General features: G+C 40.6%; 1 protein-coding gene across 2 annotated transcripts; it reads right to left on the bottom strand.

Moving 5' to 3' along the window:
- Window positions 1-11,834: 11,834 nt before the first annotated feature.
- LOC122309345 (protein indeterminate-domain 5, chloroplastic-like) lies at window positions 11,835-16,194 on the bottom strand. Of its 2 annotated transcripts, none has more exons than XM_043122820.1 (4): window positions 15,642-16,194; window positions 14,946-15,342; window positions 12,070-13,391; window positions 11,835-11,965 (listed from the first exon to the last, which is right to left on the bottom strand). In XM_043122820.1, the coding sequence occupies exons 1-3, from the start codon at window positions 15,790-15,792 to the stop codon at window positions 12,116-12,118; spliced, it is 1,824 nt and encodes a 607-aa protein (XP_042978754.1). In that variant the 5' UTR covers window positions 15,793-16,194; the 3' UTR covers window positions 11,835-11,965; window positions 12,070-12,115. The 2 variants fall into 2 exon arrangements, with proteins under 2 accessions (XP_042978754.1, XP_042978753.1); XM_043122819.1 differs by lacking the exon at window positions 11,835-11,965 and having other exon boundaries at window positions 15,642-15,899; window positions 16,027-16,194.
- Between the last annotated feature and the right edge of the window lie 391 nt (window positions 16,195-16,585).

Genomic DNA, 16,585 nt, shown 5'->3' with positions numbered 1-16,585 from the left:
AGCCACTTGAGAGTTGTGTTGAGGATCTTTGAAGAACACCACTTCTTTATAAAGGTTTCCAAATGTGCCTTTATGGAGAGGGAACTAGATTATCTTGGCTATTTCATCTCGGGGGAGGGGGTGAAAGGATCAAAGGAAGATTGAGGCCATGGTTGATTGGCCACTACCTCGTGATGTTTCGGCCTTGAGGGGTTTTTTGGGGTTGACCAGCTACTATAGGCGGTTTGTGAAGAACTATGGGCTTATTGCTAAGCCACTTACATCCTTGTTGAAGAAGGATAACTTTGCATGCACCCAAGAGGCAATGGAGGCCTTTGATGAGTTGAAGAGGGCTATGACAACCACTCCCGTGCTAGCACTACCTAACTTTGAGAAGCCTTTTGAGGTTTACACCGATGTGAGTGGTGAAGGGATAGGGGCTGTTTTGGTTTAAGAAAAGAGACCAATAGCCTTTATTTCTAAGGCACTTGGACCTATGAAGAAAGCTTGGAGTACCTATTGAGAGGATTTGCAAAATCACCACACAACCGAATGTGGTGAGTGATCTCTTTATATATTTACTATATCTGAATCATTTACAAATCATGTACATAATGATGAATGGTAAAATAAAAGGAAACTAAATCAATCTATACAATAGGATTGCTGGAATTAAGGACAACTAAATGAGCCTAGAATTATGGTACGGTTTCCTTAACAGTTTCCTTAACACCCCCCCCCCACAAGCTGAGCGTCGGATTGGAACAGACATGAAGCTTGGTACGGAAAAACTCAAAGAGAGGTCTAGGAACACTCTTAGTGAAGAGATCGGCAACCTGTAGGTGAGAAGGAACGTACTGCGTCTGAAGTTTGCCAGCAACCACAAGCTCTCGAAGAAAATGATAATCAAGCTCAACGTGCTTGGCCCGTTTGTGAGAAACAGGATTAAAGCTCAAGAAAATAGCACTTTTATTGTCACATAACAGGAGTGGTTTCTATGAGAGGGGGACCTTGAGATCTTGAAGAAGGTGCATAAGCCAAAGAAGTTCAGCCGCAGCGGTGGCAAGAGCACGATATTCAGACTCACAGCTGGAACGAGAGACAGTAGGTTGCTTCTTGGCACTCCAAGAAACCAAATTGTTGCCAAGATAAATAGAGTAACCAGAAGTGGAGCGACGAGCGTTGGGACAACCAGCCCAATTAGCATTAGAGTAAGCAACTAGAGCACTAGAACCAATAGAGGAGTGGAAGGTGAGACCAAAATGAAGAGTGCCCTTGACATAGCGAAGAATGCGTTTGACAGCCAAAAAATGATCAGTAGTCGGAGCATGCAGAAATTGGCTGACAGAGTTTACAGCATAAGCAATGTCCGGACGAGTGATGGTTAGGTATTGGAGGGCACCAACAAGTGATCTGTAAAGAGTGGGATCCGAGAAAAGGGAACCGTCGCCAGTCAGATGCTGAGAGATAACCATGGGAGTGTGAACCGGCTTACTATCAAGCAAGTGGGCGCGAGTAAGAATGTCCCGTGCATATTTCAGCTGACTGATAAAAAGACCATCAGTAGTGGAGGTGGCTTCCAAACCAAGAAAATAACTGAGGGAACCCAAATCTTTGGTGGCAAACTCAGAATTGAGCTTGTGAGTGAAGCTGTCAAGAAGAGAGGGATTGTTGCCAGTAATGATAATATCATCAACATAAAAGAGAAAATAAATAGTGTCAGACTGTTGGTGGAAAACAAAGAGAGAGGTGTCAGCACGGATGCAAGCAAAACCAAGTGTAATAAGAAAAGAACTAAACCGCTGAAACCAGGCACAAGGAGCTTGCTTGAGGCCATAAAGTGCTTTCTTCAACTGACAAACATGGTCGGGATAGCGAGGATCAACATATCCAGGAGGTTGTTCCATAAAGACATTTTCAGTAAGGTGACCATTGAGAAAGGCATTCTTGACATCCAGTTGACGAAGAGGCCATCTGTTGGTAACCGCAAGAGAAAGGACAACACGAACAATAGTAGCCTTGATAATAGGACTAAAAGTGTCAGTGTAGTCAAGTCCAGGTACCTAAGTATAGCCTTTGGCAACAAGTCGAGCTTTGAGGCGCTCAATGGATCCATCAGGTAAATATTTGGTCCGAAACACTCATTTGGAACCCACAATGTTGGTGTTGACAGGTCGAGGGACCAGGATCCAGGTGCGATTGGTCTGTAGAGCATGAACTTCTTCATCCATAGCAGCAAGCCAGGCAGGATTCTTAGCAGCAGATTTGAATCCTTTGGGCTCAGTAGATGCAAGTAGAGCAGAAAGAAGTCCAGAGGGTTCCAAGACAGTGAGATCCGCCGGATGACGAGTCTGAAAGATACCGGACTTGGCTCGTGTGATCATGGGATGAGAACCCAATGATAAGGCGGGAGCAGATGGGAGATCAGGAACAGAACGATCAATGGCAGTCTCAACAGGAGGCGGTCTAGGATCCAACAATGATGGGGAAGAACCTGCAATAGAATGAGGAGCCTGCAAAGACTCATCCACTGAGTTAGTACAAATAACACACGGGGTGGATCCGGAAGGTGTAAGGTGCGGAGAATGGTGCATAGGGAAAGTAGGAGGGGACTGGGTTCAAGAAAATTGGAAAAATTGAGAGATGAGATGGGCTGAGCTTGAGAGCTGATATGAGAGGGGAAGTGGTGTTCATCAAATTGAGCATGACGAGTGATATATAGCCTAGAGGTAGTGGGGTCAAGATAGCGAAACCCTTTATAGGATGAACTGTAACCTAGAAAAATACAAGGAATGCTGCGAGGAGAAAATTTGTTAGGCATATAATCACGTAAGCAAGGATAAACACAACAACCAAATGGATGGAAATTTTCATAATTGGGTGAGGAGCCATAAAGAAGCTCAAATGGGGACTTCTCCAAGAAGCGGTGTGGGCAAACGGTTGATAATGTAAGTTGCAGTGCTGAAGGCGTCAACCCAGAAGCGAGGGGAAATATGAGAGTGAAAAAGAAGGGCTAGACCAGTCTCAGTCACATGGCGATGTTTCCTTTCAGCGCGACCATTTTGAGCGGGTGTGTATGGGCAGGAAAGTTGGTGGTGAATGCCTGAGGTGCTAAGATAGGCTTTGAAGCGATTGCTTGTAAATTCTGCACCACCATCACTTTGAAAAATTTTGATATGAGTGAAATGTTGATTTTTCACAAAATTTTGAAAGTGAATAAAAGTATCATAAAAATCAGATTTGAATTTTAAAGGATAAAGCCAAGTGAAGCAAGAGTGATCATCAATAAATATGACATAATATAGAAAGCTCGATGTGGATTTGACGGGGGAGGGGCCCCAAATGTCGCAATGAATAAGATCCAACACATGTGACGATCTTTTTTCATTACGTGCATAAGGTAAGCGATGATTTTTGGCAAGTTGACATGTAGTGCACAATGCAGGAGAAGGCAATAAAGATGTAAGAGAAAGATAACCATTTTTATTCAAATAAGAAATAATAGAGTGATTAACATGTCCAAGACGAGCATGCCATAAATCATAAGAAGCATGAAGAGCTTTATTTTTAAGAACGGAAATAAAAGCGGAGTTGCCGCGTTCCAGCACATACAAGCCACCATCTCTTTTACTGGTTGCCACCACCCTTCCCGTTTGACGATTCTGGACAGTAAAACAATTATTAGTAAATGTAACCGAGAGAGGAAAATCAGAGGTTAATTTACTAATTGATAGGAGATTTTTGGTGAGATGGGAAACGACTAAAACATCCAATAAATGAAGATTGGGAGTTGGAGAAGTGATACCGGTGTGGGTAATGGGTAGGGAAGCACCATTCCCTACAATTACACAATCCTTACCTGTATAGTTATTGGACTGGTCCAAAGTGGAAGGGTCTTTGGTCATATGGGCTGAGGCTCCAGTATCTAAGTACCAATCACTGGGCTTGGGCCCAGTCAGCCCACATGAAGAAGTGAAGGCCTCAGCAAGGTGTGCTGCTGAATCTGTCCGTGCATAGCGTTGGTTGCAGCGGTCAGCATAGTGACCTTCTTGCCTGCAGATCTGGCAGCGCGGTGGACGACGGCCCTGGCCTGAACGGCTTCGCTGGTTCGACTGCCCACGGGTGCGAGTGGAATTGTTGTGGCCACTACGATTTCCTTGCTGATTTCGGGAGGAATAATTCCTCTGTTGTTTCCGTGAGGTGCCATGGTGAGTTGCTGTGAAAGCAGCTGTTGGAGGAGCCGACGGTTCAAGAGAATGTTAAAAGAGTTCAAAGCTTTCGGCTTTGGACACTAGATCAGCAAATCCGGGCAAGGGAGTGAGGGTCATTTGAGCTGTGGAAAAGCTTGAAAAATCGGTGCCGAGTCCACGAAGGAACCAGTGCACTTTGTCAATGTCCTCGACGGATCTGCCGATGGCATGAAGCTGGTCATAGATTGTTTTGAAGGTATGGGCATACTCAGCAACAGATTTGGTGCCGCATTTCATCAACTGCAAGTCATCCTTGACTCTCAGTTCACGGGCTTTCGAATGATGGCTGAACGTAGTCTCCAATGCGAGCCAAACGTCACGGGCAGTGGAGAGACCAACGACGACAGCAATGGCTTCCTCGGTGAGAGAGGAGAGCAGGAGACAGAGAAGCCGTTGATCGGCTGCTTTCCACGCTAAATATTTGGTGCTGAGTGTGGTAGAGGTTGCTGGTTCAAAACGAGGTGGTGAAACCAGAGTGCCATCAACGTAGCCCAGCAGGTCTTGACTCTCAAGGAGAGGGAGAAGTTGGCTTTTCCAAAGAAGATAATTGGAGGAAGAAAGCTTGATGGTGATCATATGGATTAGAGTGTTGAAAGGAAGGAGATGAGAAGAGGATTCGGAAGCCATGGAGAAGAAGGGATCGGGGTTGCTAAACCGGACGGGCTCGTGATACCATGAGAGGATTTGCAAAATCACCACACAACCGAATGTGGTGAGTGATCTCTTTATATATTTACTATATCTAAATCATTTACAAATCATGTACATAATGATGAATGGTAAAATAAAAGGAAACTAAATCAATCTATACAATAGGATTGCTGGAATTAAGGACAACTAAATGAGCCTAGAATTATGGTACGGTTTCCTTAACAATTTCCTTAACACCTATGCTAGGGAGATGCTAGCGGTTGTGCATGCCGTGAAGGTGTGGAGGCCTTATCTTTTGGAAAGGAAGTTTACTATTGTCACAGATCAACAAGCATTGAGGCATATGCTTAAACAAAAGATAGTGACACCCGAGCAACAAAAGTTCTTAATGAAGTTGCATGATTTTGAATATGATATCATCTACCAACCAGGAAAAGAGAACAAAGTGGCGGACGCCTTGAGTAGGCATGAGGGGAGTTCTTTACTAGAGGTAGATCATGGAGATGATGAGATGGTGTCGAGGGTTCCACAATTGATCCTTGAGGGCAAGGATGTGCTTGAAGGGAGGGGGAATGTCACAACCCCCAGGAGAGTTGCCCGGGACCACACCTCGGCATGACCCATGGAGGGTCAGGACAGTCACATGGCTAGTTTGCTTGCATGCCTTGGCTCAAACCATGACACGCAGCGAGCGAGCATGGAGGCTACTGACCGCGCACAGACCATGCGTGCAGGCTTGCGCGTGCCTTTGAGCGTGCATCTGCGCGCATGCATGCGTGCCCCCACACCACCTAGCTAGGCCAGTGGCGTGCCCCCATAGGCACGCCATCCAGTGCACCGGCTCTAGCCCGTACCTTGCAAAGCAGGTTAGTGGCATGCCTCGCGACGTGCCATCCAGCGCATGGCTCCAGCCCATGCCTTGCGGAGCAGGTCAGTGGCATGCCCACCAGGCATGCCATCAAGCGCATGGCTCCAGCCCATGCCTTGCAGACTCAGCGCCTAGGCTGGGCCATGCCGTGCACCATCATGGCTTACCTTCAGCAAGCTATGCCCATCATGTCGTGCACCACCATGGCTCACCTTCAGCAAGCCATGCCCACCATGCTGTGCACCACCATGGCTCACCATCAGCTAGCCATGCCGCACCACCCTGGCTCACCATCAGCCAGCCATGCTGTGCACCACTATAGCTCACCACCCAGCAAGCCATGACCGTACCACCTGACCATGGACCAACCTGACCACCGTGCACCACCTAGCCCACCATGGGCCATACATGCCACGGCTAACCTTGGTCCATAGCCATTATCTTGTTATTTATTTTATTTATTTAAATTGCTTTATTTATTTATTTTCTAGGGACCTATTGGGGGTTTCCAATTTATTTTTCCTATAAATAGGACCTCCTTTATTTGCTTTAGTATCTTTTGGCAAAACTCCTAGAGGGAAGACTCTTGTTTGAGAGATCACAAACTAGTGCCTTTGTACTTAGGCTTTTTGGGTGCAATTCGTGAACCCCAAGGAGAGAATCACACTTTGCTATTCGTGAATAAGTGTGATTCAATCTATCTTGTTCTGCAACTTGGTGCAATTCGTGAATTCAAGTTGTGTTTATCAATCTATGAGGTTTATTCATTACTTGTGCAATCCGTGAATCAAGTATTGATTATCCTTTTTATGTGTTTGTTCATTCAAGTTCATTAGTATTTTGCTATTGTTCCTGAGCGTTCTTCGTTGGTCTTGAGTGTTCTTCATTTTGCACTCGAGTGTTTTTCATTGTTCATGCATGTTCTTCATTTTGTTCATGCTTGTTCATCATTGTTCTTGAGGTGTTCTTATTGAAGTTGGCTTATTCAATCCGTCCAAGCCCCAAAATCGCCCCACACAAGTGTTAGTCCACTTTCCATAGTGGTTTGCTCCATCTTTCATGCCTTAGCCGCCCACCCTAATTGCCAATCAAGGTTCCTATAATTTAGGAACCCTAGTTGACCCATTCCATACTCCATAGCTAGCCATACACATCATCCATCATATCCCAAAATTTTAGGAGAGTCATCTCCAAGATTTGAGGGAAATCATCTTCCAAGATTTTAGGAAATTTCCTAAAATCTCTCCTCCATCAAATTTCGGCCAGCCCTAGCCGTTCCCTCCATATCACTCATCTTCAATCCTAGCCACCCATCTTACTTTTTCCAAACCCTAAACACATCATCCAAACCCTAAGCCTATCTTCCAAGTGGCGCCTACACCATAGCACTCACTAGTGCCGTGCGCCCATCACCCTTGAACCACACCATCACTCTTCATCTTCCATCACTCCATACACCCATCTTAGTCTAAACACTTAACCCCACCATCCCCAAGTGGTCATATTGACCACCTTTGCACGTGAGCCAAGCAAGAGAGGAACCAAGGTTCGGTCATCACAAGGCCACCATTGGCGTGGAGGACTTGGTGTTTTGGGTCTAGACCGAGGACCCCAACAGATTGACCGACAACGACGAGGCATGATGGGGAGAAGGGAGTTGAGCAATCTATGGGAGAGATAATTCTTGAGGGAGTAGCATAAACTGGGGAGGGCGGAAGAAAAGAAAAATCATCTAGGAGGAAGGGGAAAACCGTCGAGGGAGAGGGAAGGAAAAGAGGAAGAGAGTTCTGACTTCAAAACAACGTTGTTTTGGCAAGTTGCTAGGCTTCCCTGCAAGCTTTGGCTTGGGTGTTATAGTCCTCATGTATGCAATGATTCCTAACCCACGCCCACAGGGGAAATCCAGATTAAAATGATTGTAATGTCCTAAGAGAAGGCTCGACCCAGATCAAAGCCATAATCTAAAAGTATTAGTCAATAGTATAATTAGAGCCCTACTGAAATTATTATAAAGAGAAAGAATTCCTCACTTCTAAGCAATTTGAGATATCACACACCACCTATACTAATTAGTAAATATGGTGTCACAATGATCCTTAACCCCAACTCATAAGAGTCAATAGTGGGTGACTATCAATAAGAAAAGTGAAAGGCAAGTTTGACGATTCATGCAAAGGGCATGCTACATGTTCATTTTTTATATATAAGTATGAATATTTTCAAGATCAAAACCTATGTTTTTATAAGTAAACAGTATGATGTATTGTTTATTGAGTATTCCAATTTTTTTTTTTTTGTTTTTAAAGCACCGAGTCGAAAAGGATGAGGGAGAGGAGAAGCTGGATATCTTTACTAAGCACATTTTACTACAACATGTAAAATTCCTGACCTAGTGAGGAACAAGGTATTATAGCATTAGGCATAATAAGCTCATTTATAGTGAGACCAATCCATATAAGTCCATGTGTGGCATCACTAAAAATCTTCCCACACAAAGTAGGTCCAAATCTACTAAAGAATCTCCTCTTACAAAGTAATCTTTCTGTATGATTTGGTAATTGGGGTTTTGAGGTTGGTTAACTCGGGTTAAGAAAACATGCAACATGGCTAGTGCATTAAAGGCTCACCCCAATGCATGAAATCTTCTCTCCATTCATTAAATGCCTTTAATTGCGCTCCAAAGGTTCCGTCTTCCACATACTATGTGCCATGATATATACGGAATCAAAATTTGTGCTCTAATTATAATTTTGAATTTTGTTCCATTTGGGTCATTCCAGTCGGAATTTTCCTTTTCATTGTAGTGCCGGTACAACACACATTCTCGTTATATTTCGTTCCAAATTCCAGCCTATTCGATCTGGCCGTTTTAGACCACTTTTCATTCTGAATTGTTTTAATGGCAATATTGTAAATTTTCTTATATTTGGATGACATTTTCTAAAATTTTAAATCTAGATGGCATTCATATAATTTTAAAATATAAAAGGCATTTATATAATTTTAATTTTACTGTAACTTTAAATATGTCAATTCTTTCTCTCTTCTCTTAAATCTCATTATTTCAAATAATTTCTCAACTATTTTATTTTATCTTTTTGTCCTTTTTGTATTACAATTCAAATTTGTGATTTTTTTAATATGATGTTTTAACACCGATATTTCACCTTTTTTCTTCAATGTTTTCAACATATATTCATTTTAATCTTCAATTCTTCCACACACACATATAATACACCTTACATGTACATGTATTTGTTTTTATTAATTATCAGTGTGTGTATATATATATATATATTATATAGTTAATCCCAAAATGATACAACCGACGAAATATTCCATTTGAGTGCTTGAAAAATGCAAACATTAGGTCATACAACTCTCCTATAAAACCCAAAAAACTAGTCCTAGATTACAAGAATATAAAGAATACTTTCTCAAGAAAATTACATTGATTAAAAATACAAAAATACCAATCTATTCAACTAACCAGCCCAAGATTAGCCTTGAGCTACTTTTGTACGTAGAGTACTAAAAGAATTCAAATCCAAACCACATTTTAAGAAAATGAAAACATATTAGGTTCGCTAGCAAGTAGATCAACTCACATGTTGCTTGAGTAGGTAGCTCACAAAACTTTTCTCCAATTCCTGCTCAACCAAAATATCTCACTCAATTGCTTGTTGAGTCTCTATTGGCTAATTGCTTGAGTGATGAGTGCAATTAATGGCTCTCATAGACAAATTTATTTCTTCTTTGTTTGATTGATTTGATAGGTAAAACGATACAACATGTACTCAACAATTCACCTATCTATCAATTATTTTCTTCCATATGATTTCATAACTTTCCATGATTAATTCTTGCGTTGATAGAAACCAAATCCTGTCGAATGCAACAAAATTAAAGCAAAATGGACAATATTTTGAAGTAATAATGACTATAACCAAAACATGTTATCCTTTAAAACTTATTTGCCAAAAATTGTTTCCTTCATAATTTGATGGTTTCATGACCTCAACAGTTGCATCATGGGTTTAGATTTTTTTGAAAGTTCCTATCGTCTTTGTATTACTAACAAGTACTATACTATCAGTGCATAAAATAACACCAATTCAAAACGACACAGAAATGTCAATTGTTTGCTAAAGTCACTCGAACTATGAAAAAGTTATAGCTGGGATTGATCAGAACCCCAATACACTTGAAGGTAGCGCGAAAGATCATAATTTATAAGATTGTGGCTTGACGAAGCTTTAGTTGCCTAGCCTCATGTTGCCGCTATCCAAAAACTGAATTGGATTGCTAGAAAGATGCATCCGCAGTGACATAAGTTTAATTTGAGTCCCTGCAAACAGCCTGAGCTTAATATATAGCTGTGATATATAGTACTTCTTTGTTTCTGCAAAGGTAATTGTCTTTACTCAGATACAATTCTGACCATCCTAATTACAAAAGGATTGAAACAAATTTGTAATTTTTCATACTCATAGTATAATGACAATTAGTAAAAATGCTGAAATCCAATGGAGGAAAAAATAAATATGATCTAAAATTAAAGAAAAAGGAAAAAGAATTTCCACCAGAGCAGCACCAAAGTCAAGAGACCGGAAACAGCCCATCATGAGTTCACACCCTAAGGTCCCTAAGCATGCAATCACTTAGTGGAAAATGAAGTTATCGGGCGGCCTTCTCATGCTAAGGCTCGTGCTTCTTAACTTTTACCTGACATAATCTCAATAATATAATCTTTAATTTGGACAGATTTAGAAGAGAAATATTTGGTTTATATAGAGATCTTATGAATAAAATCTTACAAACTAATTGACTTGATATAATATGTTAAATTGTAAAATACAAATTGACCGATTTGATATGGTATGTTAAATTGTAAAGTAACTGACGACTTAATATTATAAAGTAAATCTAACATATTTCCTTTATGTCATCACGTCAAAATGTAGATTTACTTTTGTAAGATCTGTGCAGATCATGTAATTAATACTTCAATTTGAAAATATTACAAAGATGGGCCTTACGACCTTTTACATGAATATAGTGCATGTAGGTACATCATTTCTGATTGTAAGATAGTGTAATTCATGAAGTAGTTAGTAACGCTATCATGTACATGGTCAATTATATTTCCATAAATTCGATCGGCCAGTCTCTATCTAGGCTGAATTTATGGACGGCAAATTGAACTTCTTGAAATTTATTACCTAGGGAAAAGTACCTCTTAACTAATGTTTGGTCATCCCCTAGAAAAGTCGAACCTTTAGGACTTATTACTTTGTGCATCCCAACATTTCTGACCTGGCCTAATTAAATCCTCAACTAAACAACGCTGGCAGAGAGAAAAATAAAAAATAAATTAAGAATTCTCTCTCATTTATTATAAAGTTACGTTATATATAATCATTTTTATATATTTTTTATATATTTTATTAATATAATTAATTAAATATTTTTATATTAAAAAAATAAACTAACTAATCACATAATTAAAAAAATAAATAAAAAATATGTAAAATTGATCACATATAAAATTTTAAAATATGATAGAGATGAATGTTAATCATGATTACTTTTTTCAGTGGTATTACTGTTCTTATCCGAAGATGTACGAAAAGCGCCGATCAAACAACATGCATGTCAATTCGCAAATGACCCAAAAAAGTTGTTATCAACTTAGTTTGTCAATAACGTGTGGCCGGACAATCGAATAGATGGCTAAAAATTAAAGGATACATACGAAAATAAGAAGATATATTAATTTAACGTTTTATAAATCAATTACTTTGAAACATGACAGACATTATAATGATCAATATCCCTAAACTTCTAAAACATATAGAGGTGTAATTGCTTTAATTCTTTATATATATATATATATACGGCTGTAATTACAGTAAGTGACATTTTATTTTTATCTGTGAGTTAAAAAGGAATTTTGGGAATAATGCGTATGGGAGTTTAACGTATATGTATGCGACATGATGAGAATAATATAGAAGATATTTGTCTAGGCCAGCATCCTATGTCTAGAGCTCGTGACTCTGCCAGCGAAAAAACACATAGAGAAATAAATGATAAAAAGAAAATAAGTACAACGAGACAAGATAAGAAACAAAGAACTTCAAGTCACCACAGAGCGCCCCCCATGCAAGACAATGTGTCAGAGAAATCGAAAAGAAAAAGAGTCCAAAAGACCAACCTGTAGACAGTATATATATGATAATAAGCACGTTTACCAAGAAAGCCAACATGCTTTAGACTTACTTTCCGTTTTAATTCTTCACTAATTTTTTTTTTACGTACCTCTGTACGACTTTTCTTTTCGCAGCAGCATAGCTCATCCTTTTCGTCACTGAAAATTCCCTCCACCTCCGAAAGATTGGCTTGACGGCGCAGTATTTCTGTCTGACTCCAAGGAACTCATGACGTCCATGCCATGTTGTTGTTGCTGTTGCTGGTGCTGGTGCTGGCGTTGGTGTTGTTGTTGTTGTTGCTGCTGCTGTTCTCTCTGTGAAACTCCGCTCATGCTTCTCACTATCTGTCCTACCCCAAGAAAATCCCTGGTTAACCTATCTGACCCTCCAACACTCATTGTGGGATTTTGGTGCAGTTTCGGTTCGTCCATGCGTTCTACATTGGTCCTGTTTGCATCGTACCCACCAAATGTACCGAGCCCTCCAGACCCACTTCCAAAAATGGAGGAGTTTCCACTGGCAAAGGAGTTCATTAAATCTTGTAGGTGATTCTCATTTTCACCAAACATGCTGCTTAAGCTGCCGGGAGCAAGCGGCTTATTATCAGATTTGTTGCCACCTGAGGAAGAGCTTCCGAAGGTTCTTAGCAATGAGGCACTATTCTTGCTTGATGTTGAACCCATTTGTGCAGCCTTTTGGAGCAGTGCAGTTGCAGACATAGGTGGCATGGCATTTTTGTTGCTTCGAACCGATGAGCCATAAAGAGAAGGGACGCCCGAGGTGATTTGATCAGCCATTACGTTACCTGAAAAGATATTGGATCCTTCACCTCCAACACCAGTGCCATCTTGATTCTCGAAATGATCAGGAATTAGCAAACCAGAAGACGGATGACTGCTACTGTTGTTGTTATTGTTGTTATTATTGTTGGCATTGCTGTTGCTATTTGTAGTACTGCTATTGGAAAGGAAGTTGAGGTTAAAGAGATTGCTTGCAGTTGGAGAGGTGCTGGTTGTGCTGTTTTGAAAATTAGAGAACTGCATTAATCCATGGAACGACTTGTTTGGCAAAAACCCTTGTGAAGATTGGTGTTGATCTTGATGATAGTTCTGGTTCGAATCCGGCTGCATAAAGAAAGCAGAAGAAGGCAAGGGCGGCTGTGGTGATCGGAAAGACGAACCAACCCCAGGGGGAAGGAGATGATCGAATTGACCTGGCCTGGCACCAACGAGTCGAAGTATATCACTGGATTGGCTGTTGTTCTGGTCTTGTATTGAGGAAATTTGAGGACCCACTTGAGATAACCCTATACCCATGTTGCTGCTTCCGTACAAATGGCTGCCCATTGTAGGGCTCAAACTGGGAGGGTTCCTAGCAGTTTCTTGAGCCAATGCATCACAGAAAGCCCTGTGAGTGATAAAGCTGTCCCGCCTGGTTCAATTACATTGAAGAACACTCCATTAGATGATCATCGCAATAGATGGTAATTAGAAGGCACAATGCCGAAATTTTTTTGAAGTAGTAGATGCATGCGTGCCCAATCCGGCACTTCAACCTGCCGGGCATTGCATGATACGTACATATATTTTAAGAGAAATATTTGAGTTAACGTCATAAATCGTGATAATATCAAATTAAGTTAAAAATCGTACCTTCCATGGAGATTTTGGGTCCTCGGAGACCAGTAAACTGCCATGGTTGCAATAATTACCAAAGAAAGGAGCGAAAGAATATCCATAGAATAAATTAGAAGAAAAAAAACGCTGGTTAATTTGGAACATTCTTTTCATCTAAGTTCATGAGCAATGGCAAAAGTTTAAAGGCGATGGCCAAAGATGGTTTGTTATCTACAATGACAACAATGCCAAATATGGTGATCAAGCGATCATTAGAAACAATAAATAAATAGAGAAGAATACGAAGAACTAAGGACGAAGTTTCCGGCCAGGAGAACATAACGATAATCGAGGGAGGGTTAGGTGGGAGAATTTCAGTACTAAAACTTGAAAAATAATTTATCGATCGACCAGAACTGGCTGTTGAATTAATGCAACAAGAGAATGCATTGGGAGGAAGTGCTCAATCAAGAAACTTTTTGGGGACTTCTGCTCAATTAATGCAAAAATCATTAAATATATGTTTTCCCAGATGAAATTATTCTGAAATCATCAAAAGTTTTAGCATTTTCTCAACTCCCAAATTAAATTGAGTTCAGTTCCATGAGACTGCGATTCTGGACATTTAACGAATGCCACAATTCCAAAACTGCAACCATGAGCATATGAAGAAAAGGTCTCTGAATTAGTTTTGAGAGGGAGAGGGAGAGAAAGAGAGAGTCCGTTAGCCAGCCAGTAACGTTATCATAGAAAGGAATACCTGCAGCAGCACAATACTAAGCACATCTAGCCAACCCATAAGAGAACAAAGCTGGTAGCAACACCCTATACATGACATAGCAACACGTGAATAGCAAAAAGTGAATGGCAGAAATGGCGGTGCTTCCTAGGCGAAATAAAAGATGAACATTTTTTTTTTTTTTTTGGGGGTATGAAACCTCCACGACCATGGCAGTTTCCAGAGATTATTCACGTGGGAACATGTTTTCTGCTATTTCCTCGCCTACCGTACGAATGAAAATTAGAGGAATTTTGACAAAGAAAATAGCGTGTCCGTGCGTGTTTTTCTGTCTGTGTTTTAGAAGAGAGAGAGAGAAAGAGATTGAGACGGGCAAGAAAACTGAGCCCAGGAGGGAGAGAGATCAAGAAAACATCAAAAAACTTTTTTCTCAGCTGTCACTCGAGGAATCCTGCCCTAAACCAAAGAAGCCAAGCAGTGCTTATAACGCTTATTTACGTTCTTACCTTTCTCCCTCTATCCCAATGCTCAGTAGTACTCATAACGCCTATCCGATTCTTCCCTTTCTTCTCCTATCACTATGCGTGTACGAATATTGAGGAATTACAAGATAGAAAAGATTAAAATTACCTAGAGAAGAGAGTGCCACAGTCGCATCTGTATTCTCTAGTGCCGCAGGTCTTCGAATGAGCCTTCCAATCGGACTGCACAGCATATCTCTTGGAGCACTTCTCGCACTTCCATTTCTTCTCGCCATGCTTTCTAGAGTAATGCTTTTTGATGCCTGTGAGGTCGCCGAGAGCCCTCGAAGGGTCGTGGTGTACGCATGTGGGCTCGGGACACAGATAAACCTTTCGTTTTGGTTCTTTTGTAGTCTTCTGCTTTAGCTTCCAAGGCAGGTTGTGTCCTCTTCTGTGGAGCTGTAGATTTTGCTCCCTTTGGAACCCTTTGTTGCATACCTCACATATGAACCTGTTTGTTGCCATTAGGGTCTTGGGAGATAGTGCGATTACCTCCGCATCTGGATCTGTCATGGAAAAATATATATATATATACCAAACAATTATAAACTATTAGAAAATTCAAATACTAATGACAAGAATAGTCCCTAAAGACAACGATTATATAGCAAATTCTTGTATACCAGTTTCATTAATTCTATATATTAAGGGTTTGAAAATTAGGGTTCCCCCATATTGGACTGTTTTTGTTTTCCCACAAAAAGCAAACTACTTTTGGAATGGATGAGAATTTAGTAGAGTTTTGTAAAAGGAGTTGTTACTCATGATATTAGATAGATCTTTGATAAAATCATTAGATACTTGCATGGTGTTCCTGGTTGATTTCTCTTTTTCTTCTGGGGTGGTGCGGCTGGAGCTGTAGATGAAGCTGGAGTAGAGGAATGCTGTTGTTTCATCTGGTTCTGATCCTCTTCTCTAATTCCAAAGAAGGGTGCCGAGGAAGAAGAAGCCGCCATACTCAAAGAAAACCTCCCTAATTTCTCCTTGCAAACCAATCTGAATTGAAGAGACCTCCAACACCCCACATGCAATTTGAGTCCTCCTGGGCAATCTTATCTCACAGCTGGAAGATGGGCGAATCCAAGCTCTTGAGTATGGATTAAAGAGGAAATCTATAGGAGAAAATATATATGGGAGGAAAGCTAAACTAAAGCAAAGTTGAAGAGAGATAAAAGAAAAAAAGAATCAACCCCCAATATTGGCCATTTGCTGCTTCTCCACTAGCATTTATTTCTCTTGCTGTAAATGAAAATCCTTTTGGAGCAGGTGATGTTATACTCTGCTTCTTCTCTGATTTGGTGTCATGACGATACACAAACACATATACATAGCTCGCTCTCTTTTTTCCCACTTAATTATTTCTTTTTTTATTCCCATTTTTCCCATATTTAATAATTTGCAATATATATATAATTCTTTCGTACAATAAATAGAATTTACAAAATGGAAATCAAATGTTGGAGAGGGATTGAAGGGTAAGGCCTACAAGTCGGTGGACCCAATCCCTAGCCAGATAACGACACAGTATGTGCGTGAGAGCAGCATGTTCAACAGCTACACCTCTCTCTCTCTCTCTCTCTCTCTCTCTCTCTCTCTCTCTCTCTCTCTCTCTCTCTCTCTCATTTCGCATCTTCTTACTCACTTCCAGACAAACTAGCCTTGATCACCCATCCCCGCTGGGCCACACAGTAAAATTAATTATAAAAAAAAATGGAAAAACATTCAAAACTAATTAACATTTGTTTAAGA

The sequence above is a fragment of the Carya illinoinensis genome, chromosome 5 (genome assembly GCF_018687715.1).
Source record: "Carya illinoinensis cultivar Pawnee chromosome 5, C.illinoinensisPawnee_v1, whole genome shotgun sequence".
Classification (NCBI taxonomy): domain Eukaryota; kingdom Viridiplantae; phylum Streptophyta; class Magnoliopsida; order Fagales; family Juglandaceae; genus Carya; species Carya illinoinensis.
The sequence above is the reverse complement of the archived record's forward strand: the minus strand, read 5'-3'. Positions and strand labels throughout refer to the sequence as shown.

What these genes read in the sequence shown, in the direction of transcription:
- LOC122309345 (XM_043122820.1), bottom strand. Translation starts at nt 15,792, where the DNA reads ATGGCGGCTTCTTCTTCCTCGGCACCCTTCTTTGGAATTAGAGAAGAG. An exon ending in AAATCAACCAGGAACACCAT is followed by an intron (nt 15,343 to 15,641) that starts GCAAGTATCTAA and finishes TTTCCATGACAG; the next exon opens with ATCCAGATGCGGAGGTAATC. An exon ending in TGTGGCACTCTCTTCTCTAG is followed by an intron (nt 13,392 to 14,945) that starts GTAATTTTAATC and finishes TAATTGAACCAG; the next exon opens with GCGGGACAGCTTTATCACTC.